This window comes from Gymnoscopelus microlampas (genome assembly GCF_963454915.1).
Source record: "Gymnoscopelus microlampas genome assembly, chromosome: 16".
Taxonomy (NCBI): Eukaryota; Metazoa; Chordata; class Actinopteri; order Myctophiformes; family Myctophidae; genus Gymnoscopelus; species Gymnoscopelus microlampas.
In genome coordinates this window covers 42,578,614-42,599,853 of record NC_139953.1, presented here as the reverse complement: position 1 = coordinate 42,599,853, position 21,240 = coordinate 42,578,614, and the positions used below count along the sequence as shown (strand labels likewise).

General features: G+C 42.6%; 2 protein-coding genes across 2 annotated transcripts in view; both read right to left on the bottom strand.

The window, feature by feature from the left end:
• The window catches only part of LOC311062689 (MAM domain-containing glycosylphosphatidylinositol anchor protein 2), a gene marked incomplete at both ends in the record, with an annotated part of 584,351 nt that overhangs the window by 325,941 nt on the left and 237,170 nt on the right, over positions 1 to 21,240 (bottom strand). The window contains 1 exon segment of the mRNA XM_084081896.1: positions 13,763 to 13,937. Within this exon segment, the coding sequence (XP_083938022.1) occupies positions 13,763 to 13,937 (175 nt within the window).
• LOC311062695 (gamma-crystallin M2-like) lies at positions 47 to 601 on the bottom strand (the record flags this gene model as incomplete). Its single annotated transcript, XM_084081904.1, has 1 exon — positions 47 to 601. The coding sequence occupies one exon, from the start codon at positions 599 to 601 to the stop codon at positions 47 to 49; it is 555 nt and encodes a 184-aa protein (XP_083938030.1).

Here is a 21,240-nt window from a genome sequence, read left to right as displayed (position 1 = left end):
CATTGGAACAGCTTTATTCAGATGAGTTCATTTCCTGACACTTAAACTAGTAGAAGGAATCCATGATGCGCCTCATGCTCATGAACCTCATGCCGCTGTCCATGCCCATGTTCATGAAGTTCCTGTACTCGCCGGGCCTCATGTACATCATCCTGCCGCGGTAGTTGGCCTGCTCGTACATCAGCCAGTGGCCGTCCATCACGTTGCAGGACATGCAGTTGTTCATGCGGTAGCGCTCCATGATGTTCTCGCAGTCGTCCGTCATCTCGTGCATCTGCCCGCCGAAGTTCTCCCTCTCGTAGATCCTCATCCTGTAGTTGCCCCTGTGCATGGGGATCATGCGGCAGGACCTGATGGCGTCCCTCATGCCCATCATGCTCTGGTAGTCGGAGTACTCGCCCCTCCTCATGAAGTACTGGTTGCCCATGTAGTTGGTGCGGTCGTACACCATGAAGCAGCCCCTCTCCACCCTGCAGGAGTGGCACCTGTTCATGTAGGAGGACATGTCGGAGCAGTCGCTCATGCACTCGTAGGAGCGGCCCTGGAAGTTCTTCTCCTCGTAGAAGGTGATCTTTCCCATCATGTTCATGCCGGAAGACATCTTTGTGCGGTGAGTTGTTTCAGCTGTTGCTGCTGCTGCTGTTGCTGCTGCTGTGGCTGTTGGTGAACTGACTTCCTACCTGGCTGAAGCCTTTCCTTTTTATACGGTACCTGACCGGCAGAGGCGGCTTTGTTGTGTGCCAGGCTCCTCCCCCTGACACAGCAACAGTCCATAGAAGAGCGTCTACGCTCTTCTATGGAGTGTTGCTGTGTCAGGGGGAGGAGCCTGGCACTGAGCTGAGGTTGTTCAGTGTTTCCACCTCACAAAAACCCTTGGAAAGGCTTTTTCTCTGACGACACAAAGCCTTTACCGTTACGACAATACAGACACGAGGCTGAATGGGTTAACAATGACTCTAGGGGGGGTCGACAATGACCTAGCTGATAGACAATGACCTATCATATCCAGTTGAGACAGAGTATGGGATACCCCCCCATTTTAGAACCCATTCTTTTCTCACAAAAAAATGTGTGGTCGTCGCCACCAAACAAACTATTGACGTGACTCCTCACACACACACACACACACACACACACACACACACACACACACACACACACACACACACACACACACACACACACACACACACACACACACACACACACACACACACACACACACACACACACACACACACACACACACACACACACACAGTGACAACAGCGACCCAGAACAAACAGCATCAAGACGACGCACACAAGCCCTTACTGAGGCACACAAACTGATTTAGCTCTGTTCATAAACTATTTACTTGGGAATTATGTTCAACATGAGCGGGTGGCTTAAAAGAGCCATTTTGGCTCTTTTTGTTAGTCCGCGGGCGGAAGGGTACTGGACCACGGGTCCATTTGGTTCCGTGCGGGGATGCTGGAGAGAGCAACCTGGTATTAATATGACTGTGTCACCATTTCTTGTTCATTATTATTTCCTTTTTTTCCCATGGATTGAGGTTATATATCTATTATATACATAATGTATTTACTGCAAAGTAACTAAGTTTTCAAATAAGTCTAGTGGAGTAAAAGTACAATATTTGCCTCTGAGATGTAGTGGAGTAGAAGTAAAAGTATTGCAAATTGGAAAAATACCTCAATATTGTACAGTACTTGAGTAAATGTACTTAGTTATTTAACACCACTGGTGTTTACCTCACTGTAAGTCATTGTAAATTGTACACACTATTACCTGTTTGGATGGAGTTGACGGGACATTACTCACCCCAATCCCCCGTCATGCTGGCCTTATCTTTTATACAAACACAATGTTTCCTTGTACATAATGTTTAGCATACAAATTGATTTGCCTCATTGAACAAGCATGTCAATGCTAACAGGTTTGACTGGAATTCCAAACGCTAAACAGCGTTCAGTGTTTTGCATTCTGTTCGAACACAGTGACTGGTAAAGAGTGGTGGAAAGTAGCTAAGTATATGTACTCAGATACTGTACTTAAGTAAAATGTTGAGTTATTTTTACTTTACTGGAGTATTTCCAATTTTCAATGCTTTTACTTCTACTCCACTACGTCTCAGAGGAAAGTATTGTAATTTAAATTATCTGAAAACCGATCTACAAGCTCACAAGTTGTGAGCTTAGATCTGCTATTTTCCAAGGATATTTTATACATATGATAACTTGTGAAATGGGACATTGCGCATAATGAGTAGTTTTTTTTCCTACATTGTGGTATTGCAACTTTTACTTAAGTAAAACATGTGAGTACTTTTTCCACCTCTGCACAGTGACTGGTAAAAACACTGTGTTCCATTTGTCATAATGGTGTGGAGTTTTGAGACACTGTTAAGAGAACCAGGTTAGAAATCCATCCAAGAAATTGGGGGAAAATAGCGACCACTACATTTAATGACTACAGAACTTTATCGCTTCAGTTATGGAGGAGGGGGGCATCCATAAAAGAATGTTTTCCACCTGGACTTACTGTAAGTATGGCCAACAGTGTCCAAGATAGAAGCACTTTGAAATGCAGCCAAAACACACAGGGGTGCATCTGGTGGGACATTTGTTCCAGGAACTTATTCCAAAAGAGTATATAGGAGCTCATCTCTGCCAATTCCACTCACTGAAACTCTCACCTAACAGCATGGGAACTGGCTTATATATTATCAGGGACAGTTTGTCGCCTCAAGTCGGCTCTCTCACTGTAGGTTAGGAATGAGTGTGCTGTACTGATTCAAGGTCTATGGAAACATGCCCAAAAGAAGCGACTATAGGCTATACGGCTATTTGAACGTAGCCGATCTACAAGCTTGTAGATCTGCTATTTTCAAAAAAAAAGTCTTGGGGATTTATTTATTTATTTTTGGAATATTTGTGAAACATGTTTAACAACAAAAATCTTGTATGGGGGTCCCTGGCACAATTTGTTTTCAGATGGGGGGGCCCCCGGACAAATATTAATCTGTGAGGTCCTTACCATGGAAATGTTTAAGAACCACTGGTTTTAAACAACATTTGGAAGCACGCCCCAAAAAAGCAACTACACTTTAGAAATGAGCCCAAAAAAACGCAACACAATTGTAGTGGAGTAAAAAGTATAATATTTGCCTCTGAGATGTAGTGGAGTAGAAGTATTGAAAATGAAAAATACTCCAGTAAAGAAAGTATAGAAATTGTGCAATACTCGAGTACATGTACTTAGTTACTTAACACCACTGCCTATTATCCACACTAAAGCAAAACACCCACTCCTGTTCACGCCTCAATATACCAGTAGACACTGACAATATGCAGAACGTGAGATGAGATACAAACATATACCTGCATTATGCTAGCGCTACACGTGCGCATCATACTTTGTTCCCCATGCATATGCACGAGAGCCTCATAACCCATTTCGACCGGGGAAATCATCTGTGTCATTTTAGATGACACAGATTCAAAAATAGCAGATCTACAAGCTCATAGAGCTTGTAGATCTGCTATTTTTTGGAAAATCATGACAATTTTTACAAATCTTTGAATATATATTTTCTTCAAGCGAGCATTTTTACTCAAATCTTCTAAATCCTAACATTTAAAAAAAAAAACCTATGTTGCTATAATATCAGTGGTTCTCAAACTTTTTCATGACAAGGACCCCCAAAATTAAATGCATTTGGCCGCGGACCCCCCATCTCAAAATATGTTGTTCCAGAGACCCCCAGAAGCAAAGATTTGAGTTGAAAATGTATTCAAAGATTTGCACACATTTTCAAGATTTTTCAAAAAATTACTTGCATATCTGCTAATTTTGAATAGCCAGAGAAAACTTAAAATGACACAGATGCGTCCCCGGTCTTAATGGGTTATTAACACAATTATGATTATTCAAGCTCACAGGGCCCATATCTATGCAGTTTCATCAGATGGCAAAGTCGATAAAAACGGGCTCTTCCTAAATGCCACGCCACCAGTACCTATACTGCGTCCATTAAGCACCAAATCATACCTACGTTATAGTAGGCTTTAATGGCATTCAGACGCTAGACCTTGAAACGGGCAATAGCTGATGAAACTCATCCACTAATGATGCTCCGAGGGAGCTGATTATGTCCGAGGTCTCCTCTCTCCAAATCTAATCTGGCTCCTTCAAACCCCCCCTCCTCCCTACTCCCTGCTCCCCCCCCCCCCCCCGGCATTTTACTGCAGCCAGGGAGAACCGGTGGAAGGATCACTCCGGTTTCTTTATGTAGGAATACTCTGTTATCACAGGTAAAAGGCTGGGTATTCAAAATTGTACTTATAATTTTGGGCATTTTTAGCAGACGCTCTTAAACCAAAACGATTTACAGTTAAGCCAGTTAAACACAAGGTGATACACAGTGGTGTGGAAAAAGTACTCACATGTTTTGCTTAAGTAAAAGTATCGATACAATGAAGAAGTACTCCATTACAAGTAAAAGTCTGGATTTAGAAATTTACTTGAGTAAAAGTACAAAAATGTTGGTATCAATAATAGCAGATCTACAAGCTCACAACACGTCGCAATGCGACCCGTTGTGAGCTTGTAGATCGGCTATTTTCAAATAGCCTAGGTATAAAATAGGGCTAAAGTGGTCAATGTATGTTTTATAATACAATAATGTATGTCCGCAAAGTAACTAGTAACTAAAGTTTTCAAATAAAGGTAGTGGAGTAAAAGCACAATATTTCTTCTGAGTAGAAGTAAACGTATTGAAATTTGGAAATACTCAAGTAAAGCAGAAGTACCTCAAAAATTGTACTTGAGTACAATACTTGAGTAAATACACTTACACCACTGCTAAACACAAGGTAATACATCACATGCATATAGAGACAGCGGCTTTGTGCCGTGTTTTGATATTTTTGTGTGACTGTATATTGTATGATCAATAGGATCTCTACTGGTTTGCAGAGATCCCCCGGTGCCAATTGCCTATGTAATCCTAGGCGCTACTCTCCCTCTGCCAGCCTGGGGAGAGCCCTGCAGAACTGAGCTCATGCTTCCTTCAATGCATGAGGAGTGAGCAGGCCGCTTCTTTAAAAAAAAATATATATATATATATATCCCACAATTTTGTAACCCTTTTTCACCCGGTGCCAATTATCTAAGTGATCCTGGGCGCTACACTCCCCCCGCCAGCCTAGGGAGCACAGAGCCGAGCTCATGCCTCCTTCAATGCATGAGAGCCAACTGACCTTCTTATCACCTGACAGGGGGGAGTTTCCCCGGTAGGACGTATAACGTGTGGAAGGAACACGTTATTCCAACCAGTTCCCTTCCCCTCCATCAGGGGTACCTACCCTAGGAGACACGGGGAGAACATGCAAACTCCACACAGAAAGGCCCTTTCACCCACCCCGCCTAGGGTATGGGCGCTGATGACGTGGAGGCGAGAACATGCCCACAGTGTCCCCAGCAGGAATTGAACCCATCGAACCTAGCTGTGAGGGGACAGCGCTACCGACTGCGCCACCGCGCCCCTTACTTAGCTAACCGGAGGAGAGGAGAGATACTTTGCGATGTGAATTTCATGTCAGAGGTGATTAGTGAATAGTGTAACTAAAAGAAACATGATGCTTTTACTGAAAGAGAGCATATTTGCACTTGTATACTTTGTGCACAAGTAAAATACTCACTGTTAATTTAAGGGTGTCCAAATGGAACCAAATGGACCTGTATAAGGTTCCATTTGGTTCCATGTGTAAGCTACTTTCTTTAGAGTTACAGAAGGATGTGATGCAGCAAAGAAATCTCAAATCTTCAAAAGAGTTTGTATGATGAGGGGTCAGCAGAGGTCAGGACGGCTCCTGCTCCTTCGCACAATTCATCTTGTTTATCCCACAATAACTCTGTTCCAACACCTGCTTTCTCCTCCCCGCAGGCCACGGAATGGATTTCCGACGCCATTTTACCAGCTATAGTCCTCCATTTTATGAGCTCGTCTCAATAATGCAGAGGACAAGGGAGAGCACTTATAAAACACCCACTGAACCGCCATTGAGCGGGAGATGCAGGTGCGTTATATATACTTTGCAGAAAGTGATTAGCGCCCGTTGTTTGATGATGAACAGCGTTTAAAACATTTAAACGTCGTGATTTACAGATTTAACGGAATGCCGTCGGGATCTTAACCCATTAAGACCTGAGGAGGCCGATTCTACAAATGTCTTAGTCCTAACAGTTTTTTTTTAAAACTCATGTTGTTGCTACATCAGTGGTTCTCAAACTTTTTCATGTCAAGGACCCCCAAATTTATATGTATTTGGCCACCAACCCCCATCTCAAAATATGTTGTTCCAGGGACCCCCCAGAAGCAAAGATTTGAGTTACAAATGTTTGCTTTAAAAATATATATATTCAAAGATTTGCACACATTTTTGAGATTTTTCAAAAATAGCAAAAGTGTAAAATAATGCTTTTTTGCTCAAATCTAAAAATGACACAGATGCATTCCCGGTCTTAATGGGTTAATCAGGACCATTTATCCGAAATTAAACGATCAGCCCCGTTGCAAATGAAGGCAAACCCCCACATTTTTAGATCACAATTACATTTCTCGAAAGTTATACATTCATTAAGTCACATCATAATTCTTTACTCTATTCCATAATAGTGGAAACCTATTCTATAGCTGTCTGGAAACTCGTTTCGACAAATGTCCGTTGGCTCGAAGCCCGCCGTAATTTTAACGAGTCGTCTACGAGCGCCGTGCTGCAATGGAAGCCGTTCCAATTCTGCCCTCATTTTGTTCAAGTTACATTGCAGTAAAAAGTTGAAAGGAGTGAGGTTGATTACTGTCTGGCCGGGCTCCATGAACCAATTACCATAAATTATCACTATATAGGTAAAGTTTGCCATCAACTTTCTTTAATAAAAACCTAGCCTTGACCCCACATAGAGAGATCATTATTTGTGATCATAAATGCCACAGACGTTTTGGTTTTTCTTTCCGCACAGCTAGAGGGGTAACAACGCACTCTATACAGCAGTGGGTTCTCAAACATTTTGAATGTCAAGGACTCCCAAATTGATGCGTATTTTGCCTGCGGACCCCTTTTGAAAAGATTTTGTGCTATAAGAGTGTGCCAAGAATGTATTAGTTTGTTGATGAGAGTTAGAGAGATGAGAGTTAACCCACCACTTTTCAACCTATTTTGGGCACATGTCACTAAAGGCCAAGTACAAAATTCTAAAATCTACAAGCCCACATTGTGTCGCATTGCAACGCCTTGTGAACTTGTAGATCGGCTATTTTTGGAAAACTTTGAATAGGGCGGAACTTATGGTTAAACTTATGATCTGGAATAGTCATACTTAAGTTATGCATTATGTCTGTCCTCACCCGCCTGAAGACCCCCCCTCTGGGGGTCCTCGGACCCCCCACTTTGGGAAACACTGCTGTATAGCACATCGTCTCTGTCGGGTGTAAAAAAAAACGTCAATTTTCAGCATTCAAATTCAAAAGTATCAAAAGTAGCAGACCTACAAGCTCGAAACGTGTCGCTTCGCGCCACGTTTCGAGCTTGTAGATCTGCTACGTTTGATACTTTTTTTGTGACACTGTACAATGATCAAGTAGGACGTTAATTTACAAAAAAAAAGTTAGAATAATACGCTCTATGCACAGCAGTCATAGTTTCACTTCCTTGGTGAAAGGAATGTGTTACCAATGATACTAATGTAGGCTCTGTTCCATTTAGTGTAGCACAGTGGTTCTCAGATTTTTTCAATTTCCACGAACCCCATAACTCTGAGAGTGTACAAATGGAACCAAATGGACCCGTAAGGGTCCATTTGGTTCCATTTGTACACTCTCAGAGTTACACACCGGTAAGGGGCCATTTGGAAACCCCTTAAGGAACCATGAGGGTCCCTGGACCCAAATCTTAATCCCACTGGTGTAGCAGAGTGTTTCCAGTGAGCCAACATGAACAACATCAGCACCCTGACTCTGTCTGTTTGACCGGAACGGAACAGAGCCTTCATTAGTAGCCTATCATTGGTTACACCTGTGAATGTCTTCACAATATGGCTGCTGTGCATAGTAGAGCCTATTATGGAGATAAGAGGTTTCAGCCCGACCAGCGTGGATTCTCGCTTGAGACGGACTGGTGCTTGAGGTCACGACGAACGATCAAGCACTGCTGCTCTCTCTCGGCCGCTCTAAGCTGACTCTAATCATGCACAGCTCATTATAGTCTAATCATGTGCGTGTTTGAGTCAAAGTGGTCTCCCCCCTCCCCCCATCCCTCCCTCCCCCCCTCTGAATATGCATGCACACACCCAGTAATGTTTGTAAACAACGTTACTCTGGCTACAGTGATTTCTTTTTTGCACAACATTGGTTTTGTCACGATCCCCACCACGCCCCAGCAGACAGTCAACCCACAAGCTTTGAATGCTGGAGTCTGTTAGGGCAGCCATAGCTGAATGGGTAGAGAGAGAGCCCAGCCCGCCTGGGAAGCAATTCCCCCGGGTCCCAGCAATGTGACAGCTTATCAGTGGTGGAAAAAAGTACTCAAATGTTTTACTTAATTAAAAGTGTCAATACTGCAATGTAGAAGTACTCTGTTATAAGTTAAAGTCCGGAATTCAAAATTTACTCGAGTAAAAGTACAAAAGTATTGGTATGAAAATGTACTTAAAGTAACAAAAGTAAAAGTACAAAAATATTTGAAAATAGCAGATCTACAAGCTCACAACGCGTCGCGATGCGACGCGTTGTGAGCTTGTAGATCGGCTATTTTCAAGTAGCCTAGGTATAAAATAGAGCTTAAGTGGTTAAGTACAGTACTTGAGTAAATGTACTTAGTTACTTTACACCACTGAAACTTATAACAACGTTTATAACGTATTATAAATGCTGGTCATAATGCATTATAAGAAAAGTGGAACAGCACCTTATAACTACCTTAACTTAGATAGTTGTATTACATACTTAGAAGTGTATTTCTTATAAGTTGTTATGCATAATGTTGTGCTATGTGTTATGAAGCATTATAAGTGGTCATGATTACAAACATTTATAATGAGTGTTACTGTATAATGCCTTACAAGCACATTATAAAGAATTATAAATGTGATTATAATGCATTATAGACCCGACCTCTAAAAGAGTAGTTCACCCACATGAAGCATTGAATTCATGGAGTTTTTTGTTTTTTTTTGTCGCATTCCTAAGCCAATAATTTGTGGCGGTCTCTCCGGTAGGAGACTGAAAGAGTCTGCTCTGAGTCTCCTACCAGATACATTAGCATCTTTCCGCCGGGTAATCAAATTATTGGCTTAGGAATGCGACAAAAACAAAACATCTCTTATTTAACATCATCAAAAAATCTCCATAAATTCAATGCTTAACGGGGTGTGTGTAATTGATAGAAAATAAGTTGGGTGAAATACCCAGTAAAGTGTTTGTTCACTGGCTTTTGGTGCCAAACTCTTCTTTTTCCCTCGACTACGTTTTTGCACCTCTGGTTGTATTTCATAATAAAACCGTTTCACCTGCACCTGTCCCTGCCTAGCGGAATACCGCATGTCTTCTACACTATAGGCTTATAGCGCTGGTGAGAGAGAAGAAAGGAGCAGCTAGCGTTCTGTAACAGAGTGGAGGAGTGGAGGAATAAAAGGAGGAACTTCATCCATCACATGCCTCCCTCTTCCGGAGGCACCGGAGGAAACCATTTTAAGTGCACCTTTATAGGACAGCCACAGAAAGTACCCCCGACAACTAACACAGCGCACGTTGAACGTCTCAGTGGGCACATTGGATCGTGTGGCAGCTACAACAGCTGGGCTGCGACCATCAATTATTTTCTTCGCAATCATTCTATCGAATGTTTTTTTTCCTCTTTTTTTTCTTCTTATGAATCGAGAAGCCTGCTCTTTATACATCGTTGCTGTCGGGCAGAAACCTCCTATCTCCATTTTTTTTACTTTATGTGTTTTTAACACCGTAATTGGTCACACTATACAGATGTGCCATTTCAAAACTTCAAATGTCCTGCCATCGCCAAGACAGTACATTTTCAGGGGATTCCCAGGGCAATAAGAGGGACAAAGAAGGGCATTTAAAATGCTGAATTATTTTGATGATCACTGCTTTTATGATGCTAATTAATTTGAGCAACTGGTCAAGGACCTCTTCAAATCACCTTTCGCCTCATAATGAGTCTGACACCTTCTTCAACACACATTCTTTTGTTCTCATGTATATGGATGTCTGTTGAAGGGAAAAACGGGGGTGTGTAGTGACAACTTCTTTTCAGGGGCAAAACAGTGCATTTTTAAGGGCAGAAAATGGAGGAAAAAAATGCATTTTCAGGCCACTTTCAGGGAAAGAACAGTAACGTGTGAAGTTTTGAAGTGGCACATCTGTACAGTGTCACACAAAAGCAGCAAAAGTGAGCTTATAGATTGACTATTTTCAAATTGCCGAAATGTATATAGGGCTGAAGTGGGTAATGTATGTTTTGTAATAATAATCAAAATCTACAAAGTAACTAAAGTTTATAAATAACTATAGTGGAGTAAAAGTACAATATTTGCCTCCGAGATGTAGTGGAGTAGAAGTAAGACTAATGGAAATTGGAAATAGGCCCTACTCAAGTGAAGTACATATACATCAAAATTGTATTTAAGTGCAGTACTTAAGTAAATGTACTTAGTTACTTTCCACCACTGAGCGAGAGTGCATTGAGTAGGTGTAACAGCCTCAGCCTGGTGGGCTGAAACTCTAATATCTCCCCCGAGCGATAGGGATATCCCTTTGGTTTAGTGGTTAAGATGTTGGCTTTCCACGCGGGCGACCCGGGTTCAAATCCCGGGCGTTACAATGGGCACATTGGATTGTGTGTCACATCTACATTACATGTGCGGTTTGAAGTGTGTCTGTACAGTCAGTGGGACCGCCCGGTGCAGACACTGGGGGGCTATAGTGCATAGCAAAAAAATCCTGAAGGGGGCGTCAACAAGTGTCATTTGGAGCGGCGGACATCTTGGTGGGGGATAAACAGGTTGACTTAACATTGACCCCCACCAGTATGTCTGCAGCTACTATGCCACGCCCCCCCCATGGTGACGACACGTTGCCAAGCACTATAAGAACTAGTCAGGGTGTTTGCTTGTGATCGAAGCCCATCGACTTGTGTCAAGCCGGAAGTGTAAACGGTACAATCAATGAACGAACGGTCAATGCAAAAAAAAACATTTTAACTGTGTGAGCAGATGCTATAGGAATAGAGAGTCCTCTCTCTTACTGTTGATAGAAGTGTCAGGATGATAAAAGCTTTCTAGCTTAATGAGCTTTTCTCAGCGTCTCTTTAAATGCACCGCTTCCAAATAACTAGGTTTACAGAGTGGTGGAAGTGGAACAGTGTCGCAGTGGGTTAGAAGGTTGACTTTTCTAGTTATTACACTAAACCGTGCTCATTATCGCTCCACGTCTTTTTCCAGAGAACATCTTTTTTTTGTGAAGTTAAACACTGACAAAGCTGCTGTGCTCTGTGTGTCTAATACTGCGTCGTCTCTGTCAGGTAGAAAAACCTCATATGTTCCAAAACTGTTACTTTTCAGGATGACATTTCTGCCCGACAGCAACGATATAAGGTGAGGGAAATGATAGATAATTAACCAGTGTTTCCCGTGGTCTCTTCAGAGAGTTCAATGCACACTTGTTTGGAACACAAAAAATATATTGTCACTACTAACATATTATTGTTATTTTCTTTTACGTAAGGGTCCATTTAGTTCCTAACTGTCACAAATGTAACTGGGGACCCAATCGAATCTCCTCAAGGACACCCTTTTTTTTTGGGGGGGGGGGGGGGGGTCCCCAGATCAGATGATTAGCTGTCATACAACATTGTTTTGCCTCTCAACAGTAAACAAACCAACATATAGGACATCTGCATATTTCACCTTTAAGACCTTTCTGATACTAAATCGTCACGTGTTGTGAGCTTGTAGTTCGGCTATTTTCACAATGTGACACAATGACACAAACCGAGTCAAACTAAATGTAATGCCTACAATTGCAAGTGCTTGTCAGGGTGGACGGTCCCCGGTTCAAATATGATTATTTGGGAGCGGGGGGGCCTGAAAGGCCCGAAAGGTCTGGGAACCCTCGCTCTAAACAACTGTGCATTGGACTCACCTAAGTGATATCACCAAAAAAAAGAAAAGGAAAAAAGTAATTTATTTTTTTATTAAGTGTTAAGAAACTGAAGCAATCCTGCAGCCTTCATCTCATTTAGTACAAAAATATTGCTGTGAAGACTTTGGATTGATTTTTTTTTCTTTTACTATTGGGTGGTAAATAGTGTTTTGTACAGTAATAATGATCATAAAAGTAATAAAGAAATGTGCTTTCTTTCAGCGACATTGTGTCTCAATGCAATGCAGCAACGCCAACACACAAATCCTCAGTGTTTAAGGTATAAACTGCCGGCGAGTATTTTAGCCTTGAAATTCTTTGGACAAAACATTTAATTTATCTTATCCATTTTTAACTCAAGAGTGTACGGAATGTACTGTATCCAACCAAAATGAACAGGATGTTATAGTGAACTTAATTTCAAGGGTAACAGGCTCTCGTTTGTTGAACTGAAGCTAGAGCCTGATCCGGCTGAGCGCTACCCAAGCACGGTACTGTATGTCCAGGGGTGCAGCAGAATTATTTGATAATATTTTGAATTTATCAATATCAAGTTTAACCACTTGACCCTCTCTATACTTAGTAAAGCGGACCTGAGTTGTACTGTACTTGGCGGGTCCTTTTTCAATCTACACCAAATGTCTTCGTCAAAAATTGACGATCTACCAAGCTCACAGCGCATTGCAGCGTGTGAATGTTCCCCCCCAGAAGTTATTTTCAATCTGTCTTAATGGAAACCGAGGGCACTTGCCTGGAATGCCCTGCATGGGATGAGGAGAGTGTGAAAATCAGACATGGGAGAATTAGACCTCAAGAAGGCGGCTGTTCGTAGCTACAGTGGAGTCAGTACTGCTGTATGGGGCTGAGACAGGGAAGGGTCCTGGATGGAGTCTACACAAGAATGCTACGAATGTAGCTCTAAGCGCAAATTCAATAAAGAAGATCTAACGCTTTATGGGAGCGCATCGCTATTGTCTGGGTCACTTCCGTTCCCACGCAGTCAGTATCTTTCCATTCACAAATCTAGCGAGCACAACCAATCTGCAGCCAGCCAATCAGCGATCGGGCTCCACTCTATCAAATATCAGTCAAATATCAACTGTCATTCTCCTTTCAGTCGGCGAACAGCAACCCACCTCCATCCCCAGCTCCACCTCAGATGTTCAAGAGCCAAAGGGAGGTCGATTCTTCTGCACTGCCACCACCAGCGTCTAGACTCCATGGGGGCTTTCCTTCCTATTCATCTATGCACGTTAAAATGCGATAGAGTCTAATCGCCAAATCTATTTAAAGTTTTTGTAATAAACATTTTCTTCTATCAAATTGGCGTGATCTCTCTTTTATTGAAATGGCATGAGGCTAGCAGGTCACCAGAACTAGTGGCAAGCAAACTGACACTATGGGAGCCAACCCAGGGCAAAGCCAGGAAAGGCAAGAAGCACACCACCGTCCTACGTAGATGCACTGCGGCGCGACAGCTTAGCTAACAACACTGTATAGACCGCACACATCGCATCGCACGCACACACGCATGTACTTACAGTAGACGTCCACCCGGATGGACTTGATGGCGGGGGAGCCCAGGCCGTTCTCAGCCTTGCAGTAGTAGCGTCCTCCCTGGGTGCGCTGGATCTTGTTGATGTGCAGCGTCTCGTTGAACACGCTGGAGTCCTGGAAGCGGTCCGACACGCTGCCCGCCGTCTTGGTCCACCGGATCTGGAGGGGGAGGGGAGGGGGGCAGTAGGTAATTAGAACAATAATTTACCCTTCAGACAGTGCAGAGTTGTTGAGGTTTTTTTTTTGTATGCCGCTGAGTCAGGTCCACTGGATGGATGTACCATGCAGGATAATAGATGATATATTAATTCATGATATATGGGTGACTGCGTTCTTTCGGGGTGGAGAGGAGGGCGGGATTAATGGACTTTGACATCAAAGTCCACGGGCCAATCACAGTGCTTTTCTGAGCCCAATTATTCCAAACATCCCAGACCACAGAAAATCCCCTCAATGTTCAAAGTTCAGTTTTTTTTGGGTGTAATTGAGGTCAGAAAAAAATTAAAAGGCAAAAAAAGAAATGAAAAAAGTGTCATGAAACCTTTAAAGACCAAACCAGTCTAAACAATAAGTGCTCACAAAAAAACAGGAAATGTCTTGTGGCTGCCACCGTCTTGGCTCTCTTGGATTATGGGGATTATGTGTTGTGTGTGTATGTGTATTGCATGTGTCAGCTCATGCTCTGTGATTGTCGGACACTTGTCTGTCACAGAGCGCTGACATTGATAACCGGTTGTAAACCTCTCTCTCTCACACAGCACCGTAACCTTGTATTATCTTTGGTCAACTGGTGTCCTTTCATTTATATAAATCCATCCTTGGACTTCTGCCCAGTTATCTGTTCACTTACATGTTACTGTATATTAACAGAGTTGCTACAGCCTATATGCCATTGGCTCTCAAAGTGGGGTCCCCCAGGTGTCCTGGGGGGGGGGGGTGGGGGGGGGTCACAATGAGCCCTCTATGAGCTTGTAGATCTGCTATTTTTGAAAAATGGGGGTGCTTGACATGAACAAGTTTGAGAAGCACTGCTGTATGCTCCTTCATTCTGCTTCATCATTCTGTCCATCTCATCCGTACATACAGAACAAGCAAAAAAATACTCCTCCACCTAAATTAGGAACACAAAACAACAGGAACTGAAGCTATATATATATTCAGCCTGATTCCCCTTGAACACTTTAAATGTGTCTGCACTTGCACTTTGTGGTTATTCATTTCTTAGCTTTGCAAGCTTTTATGCTTGCACGATGTGTAGGACAGAGCAGAAATGTCTGCACACAAAATAGCTTTAGATCACTGTTTGTCAACCTCATGTCACGGGGTCCAACTGGACCCTTTACGGGTGTGTAACTCTGACAGTGTACAAATGGAACCCGGGTCCATTTGGGTCCATTTGTACACTGTCAGTAGCCTGACACTCAGCCTGAATCTTCATTTGGTTTCACTCCATTACTCAGTCTGAAAGCCCTCTCAGTGCAGCAGTTTGCTGAGATGGGGGCGTGGCCAAAGTGGGACTTTTTGACGATTGGTTCACACTGGATTATCCCGATCGGGGCCGGGCCGCCGGTTAAGATTTTCAACCCGAGAAAACCCCGCCTTTCTACAGCGTCACCAGACCCTGAATGCGAGGCTATAGCGATTCAGGGGCTGGAGCTAGGCTACGATAGCCGCGGGAAGACGTTTTAGGTTAAGGGTGCTGTATGCGCACGTATGCGTGCTTAGTTAGTTAAAATATGGAGATAAGAGGTTTCTGTCCCGACAGCGACGATATCAAACTGGGGGGAAACTTGAAATTAAAAAAGTTTGAGAATCCCTCATCTAGATTGCTAAATCACCCATGGTCACTAGCCCCCCTTCCCTTCATCTGTCCCAGGGGACGTTGACCTCCAAGTGGCCCTCTCTCTCCCTCCCTCTCTCTCGCCTCCAGCGGCCCCCCGGTTAACTGATGAGACGGGGTTGGCCCTGGGCTTGGAGGTTGGAATGAAAGGTGCAACAGCGGTGATCTCCCTCCACGCCCAGGTTGTAATTGACTCTCCATCATGGCCCCCTCGCTTTGCTCTCATTAAGGGGCGAAGAGAACGGGCAGGCCAGTGTGATGACTCCATGCCTGAAGGCCCGGCCCACGCACGGACACCGCCAAGAAGTGGTGGAGAGTAAAGGAGTACATTTACTAGGGCTGTGAATCGATCTGCTATCTCACAATTCGGTTCAATTCCGATTCTTGGGGTCACGATTAGATTAAAAATCGATACCCATTAAAAATTGTGTAAGCTATATTGTATTAACATACTCTACCACCATACAGATTGGACAAAATTGCATTTTATTAATACAAAAAAAAAAGTTAGTGCCGCTTTAAGTAAAACAATCAAAGTACTTCTTCCACCTCTGCTGAGCAGTGGTGTAAAGTAACTAAGTACATTTACTCAAGTATTGTACTTAAGTACAATTCTGAGGTATTTTTTACTTTACTGGAGTATTTCCCATTTTCAGTACTTTGCTTCTACTCCATTACATCTCAGAGGAAAATATTGTAGCCGATCTACAAGCTCACAATGCGTCGCGATGCGACACATTGTGAGCTTGTAGATCTGCTATGTACGAAAGATTTCTACACATTTTATACATTTCAAGTATTTCTACATTGCAGTATTGATACGTTTTACTCGAGTAAAACATTTGAGTACTTTTTCCACCACTGCTGAGAGGTGAGAGCTAGCAGGGGGTAAAGACTCCCATGTCTAGCTCTGGTAGTGCATGCAGCAATCTCCAGAGATAGCACCCAATCCCCCATCCTCCCATGCCTTTATGTGTCTCCCCAGCACCATTCACTCCCTCAGATGGTATCTCTATCAAATAGGATGCTATCAGTTACCAGCGTGATGCTATCACCAGCCACTGTGGACATATTGAATTCCAATTCATGGCCTTCTCCTCCACCCTATAGCCCAGGCAGAGAGAGAGAGAGAGAGAGAGAGAGAGAGAGAGAGATGTGATGGCTCTGCAGGCAAAGCCATGCAGTTCATCTTCAGATTACTTATAGGGTGAGGGATTGAAGCGCCGCCGCTGCCCGCTCCGCGCCTCTTTTGCGGTTTTCCGTGCACGGCGGCGCGGCCTTCAGGTTCGAGATCCTGTACTCAATCACCAGTACTTGAGTCAAGTATAGATAAACGGATAAAAGGAAACGGAAATGCACCGGTTTCCTGTTTGGCCAGGAACTACCGCACCGGTTTCCTGTTTGGCGAGGAACTACCGTGCTAATAACAAAAAGGAATCTCACAATGTTTTTAAGAGATTATAGGATTTGAAGATGGAAAAACAACAGCAAAAGAAAACACAGCACACGGTAACTAAAGCTCCACTGGCTTAAAAGAACGCTTTTTGAAACGCTTCCGTCTTCCGGTGAAATGGAATTCTGGGTAATGCAGGCTTCCACTACAGGCCTGCAATGACGGTAGTGACCAGCAGAGGTTGCTAAAAATCGTTATTTGTGGACCTGCATTGTATTACTTTAAGTTTCCGAAAGTACATTGACTTTTTAATATCACTGCTTTGCTGTATTACAATTTTGTTATTTTCCCCCCCAAAAATCTAAGCTGTTGTTGATTTTGTTTCCATTGTGTACCTATGTTTTCAATTAATCATAACGTCTCTGTCGGGGGGGAAACCTAGTATGTCCAAAACGGATTCAAATTGAAAAAACAGCTCGCGAGCTTGTAGATCTGCTACTTTTGATGCTTTTGTGCCACGCTGTAAGAGATAAGAGGTTTCTGCTCGACACTAATCTCTCAAGAACAGATTCTGCTCTCCCCTTGAATCTGTCGGGGGGAGTTCGTCATAACATGTTCTCAAGTGAAGGTCAAGGATGCTAACCTCCCCCTCCCTCAATCACGAACCTAAGGGTTAAAGCTTGGAGGTACCTTCACTATACCACCACCTCCCCTCTTCTTCCACCTTTGGCCATGTCCCCCCAGATTCTATGGCAGCTTAGGAGGTTGTCCTCATTTCTGGCCGCTTGTGACCTTTATTTTATGTGACCTTTATTTTATGTCTGTCAGGGCCGGACTGGGACCAAAATTCAGCCCTGGCAATTTGGTCCGGACCGGCCCACCCCCCCCCCCCCCCCCATTTTGTCAACGGGGGGGGGGGGGGGGGGGGGGGCGTTTCACTGTTTCAGTCCAGCCCTGCACATGAACTCTGCGGCCGCACTGAGGCGCCTGCTGGAAAGCATCCCAGCCCAAACATTAACGTAACTAATAATTGGGCCGCGCGACTCGGATATGACCGTAATAACCCTAAAACATTTAAAAATATATATTTTTCAAAAAAATTAGTAAAAAAACTAAAAAAAAAACTTTTTTATTTTTTTATTTTTTTTTGGCCCAGTGGCCCACTGGCCCAGCGGCCCACCGGGCATTTGCCCGGTACGCCAAATGGCCAGTCCGCCGCTGATGTCTGTCCTTCGTCCACACCGCTTGATGATGTTGCCCAGGTCACAGGTACGATTGGCTTTCTTTCTGGTCAAGCTTCAGGACTGGGGTTTTAATCTTTTTCTAAAGAATAAGCATATCCCCTTATCCGCTTTTACCCTGCTTTCGCAGATGAGATGACGAAAACTTTTGACGGTGTCTCATCCTCCACTGACTCCAGTTTTTCCCCTCATTGATTTGGCCCCAACTCCTTGTGAGTCCGTTGTCGCGCTCTATATCAGGTTCCGCATCGAGTCCCTGAACGGGTCCCACAATCCTTACTCCCTTGCCATATTCTTCAACAGGGACGTGCACAGATAGACTCTAGGTGGTGCTAGAGCACCTGCCCTTTGCCCTCTTGACCAGAAGTGCCCTTTTGAAAAAAAGAAAAAAAAAATATATATATATATTTTTTCAGTTTACAGCAGGGGTCTTCAACAGGGGGTCCGGGACCCCTAGGGTGTCCTCAGAGTTACTACAGGGGGTCCGCCAAATCTTTATGTCATATGATTTTTCTTTTTACCATAACCACTCGAAACCTAGCATCCCTTTTTCTGAGGAGAACTTTAGCCAAAAATAGCAGATCTACAAGCTCACAACGCCTCGCGCTGCGAGGCGTTGTGGGCTTGTAGATCGGCTATTTTTGGCAAAGAGGTATAGGTGTAGAGGGAAAAAAGAGCAGACCAAGTAAACAAAAAAAGTATAATTTACTTGAGCACCTGCCCCTCAAAATGTCTGTGCACGCCACTGTTCTTCAAGCGTGGCCTGCATCAAGAGATTCAACAGGGTTTGTGGTCCAAGCCTGACGATCTTCCTCTCGACTCCTTGATTGCTGCTGCCATTAAGTTTAATCATCGTCGTACACAGTCGTTGACATTTGGTTCTGGCCGCTCCTCTTCCTTTTCCTCCCAAAAACCTCTTTCATCAGCCTATATGGCCATGTGACCTCCAGATCACAACCAGGGACGTGCACAGATAGACTCTAGGTGGTGCTAGAGCACCTGCCCTTTGCCCTCTTGACCAGAAGTGCCCTTTTGAAAAAAGAAAAAAAAACTTTTCTTTTTTCCATTTTACATGGGGGTCTTCAACAGGGGGTCCGGGATCCCTAGGGGGTCCTCAGAGTTACTACAGGGGGTCCGCCAATTCTTTATGTGATATGATTTTTCTTTTTACCATAACCACTCGAAACCTAGCATCCCTTTTCTGAGGAGAACTTTAGCCAAAAATAGCCGATCTACAAGCCCACAACGCCTCGCAGCGCGAGGCGTTGTGGGCTTGTAGATCGGCTATTTTTGGCAAAGAGGTATAGGTGTAGAGGGAAAAAAGAGCAGACCAAGTAAACAAAAAAAAGTATAATTTACTTGAGCACCTGCCCCTCAAAATGTCTGTGCACGCCACTGATCACAACATACAAATGTTAGATATTATTGCTTTTACTGAAACCCATTTAAAAAGTCATCATTCTTTTTCTACCATGGAATTATCAGGATTGAACTATAACATTCTGAGAAAAGACAGAATAAAAGCAAAAGTTTAATGTTTTTAACTACAAAAACTTATGAGATACACAAAGACGAATTATCTTATTCTGACATCTTAGAATACTCAAGCATTCTTTTACATTTTGGTATGGAACTTCGTATAGTCCTTATTTACAGAGAACCTAACATGAAATTTAATATTTTTAAGAACACAATGAAATTAATGTTAGAAAAGATTTCTAGAACACCAACTATCGTTCTTGGAGATTTTAATGATGACCTTTTAAAGACCAGAGACGAACATATAGACACATTATTTTCTACATTTAAAGGTAGGGTAAGTGATTTTCTTTGGTTAAAATAAGTGTTAAATAGCTCTATATTCTGATAGTACTCATTGCTATAGAGTGTTTGTTCAGTAAAAGGAGTCTCCTTGTCTCTCCAGCTCTTTATAAAACAGAAAATGCATTTTCGTTTCAGTTTCAGTTTCATTTCCAATTTTATCCAATCAGGACAGAGAACTCAATCAGGATATAGATTAAACAAGTGAAATTGGAAGTGATGACACTAAGAAATGAGCAGGCAAAATTGGAACTGGAACACTATAAAAAATTAAGCTTAAAAATGGGTACTTTCTCCTGATTGGCTGAGATTTTGACACCTACCGGAAAATGTATTTTCTGTTTATTAAAGAGCTGGAGAGACGGGGAGACTCCTGTTACTGAACAAACACTCTATAGCAATGATTACTATCACAATATAGTGCTTTAACCTTTTAACAAAATACGTTTTGTTTTAACCAAAACATATCACTTACCCTACCTTTAATTTTAAACAATTAGTGAATTGTCCAACAACCGATCACGGAAGTCTTCTAGATCACGTGTACTACAACAATGGTAAAGAAAATAATATAACTATTGAAGTCAAAGACACATATTATTCAGATCATGACTTAATTAGGATAAATTTATCTACAAACTAATGTTGTACCTGATATTAACTAAACTATTTTTTTTACTAATAATTACTTCATTAACATAATATACTTGCATCACTTTTCTTTTTTGGGATTTTAATTCAATTATTCTTTTATTTACTAACACTGCGTTTTTTTTTTGTGCAAAAATTTTAGTTTTTATTATATTTAAGAAATAACATTTCTTTGTTTACAATTTTTTTTTCTTTTTTTTTTTTCTTTTTCTTTGTTTAAATTGTAGATTAATTCTCAAGGCGCAAGTTAGCAATTGACAGATTGCAGTCTTGTTATCTCTATAGTCAAGTGATCAAGACGTATCCGTCCGATTTTTCATATTCCATCGAGACTGGCGAATTCCAAACATTACCACAATAACCTACCTGACCTGACGGAGACCTGTGCTCCGAGGAGCACTTTTTCTAGTTTATTTATGTACTTGTTTAGTTGTTTATGTATTTATAGTGGGATCACAGTTATTTTCTCTTTGTATTATAGGGCTATGTTGTTTTCAGTTATTGTTGGCAGTCATG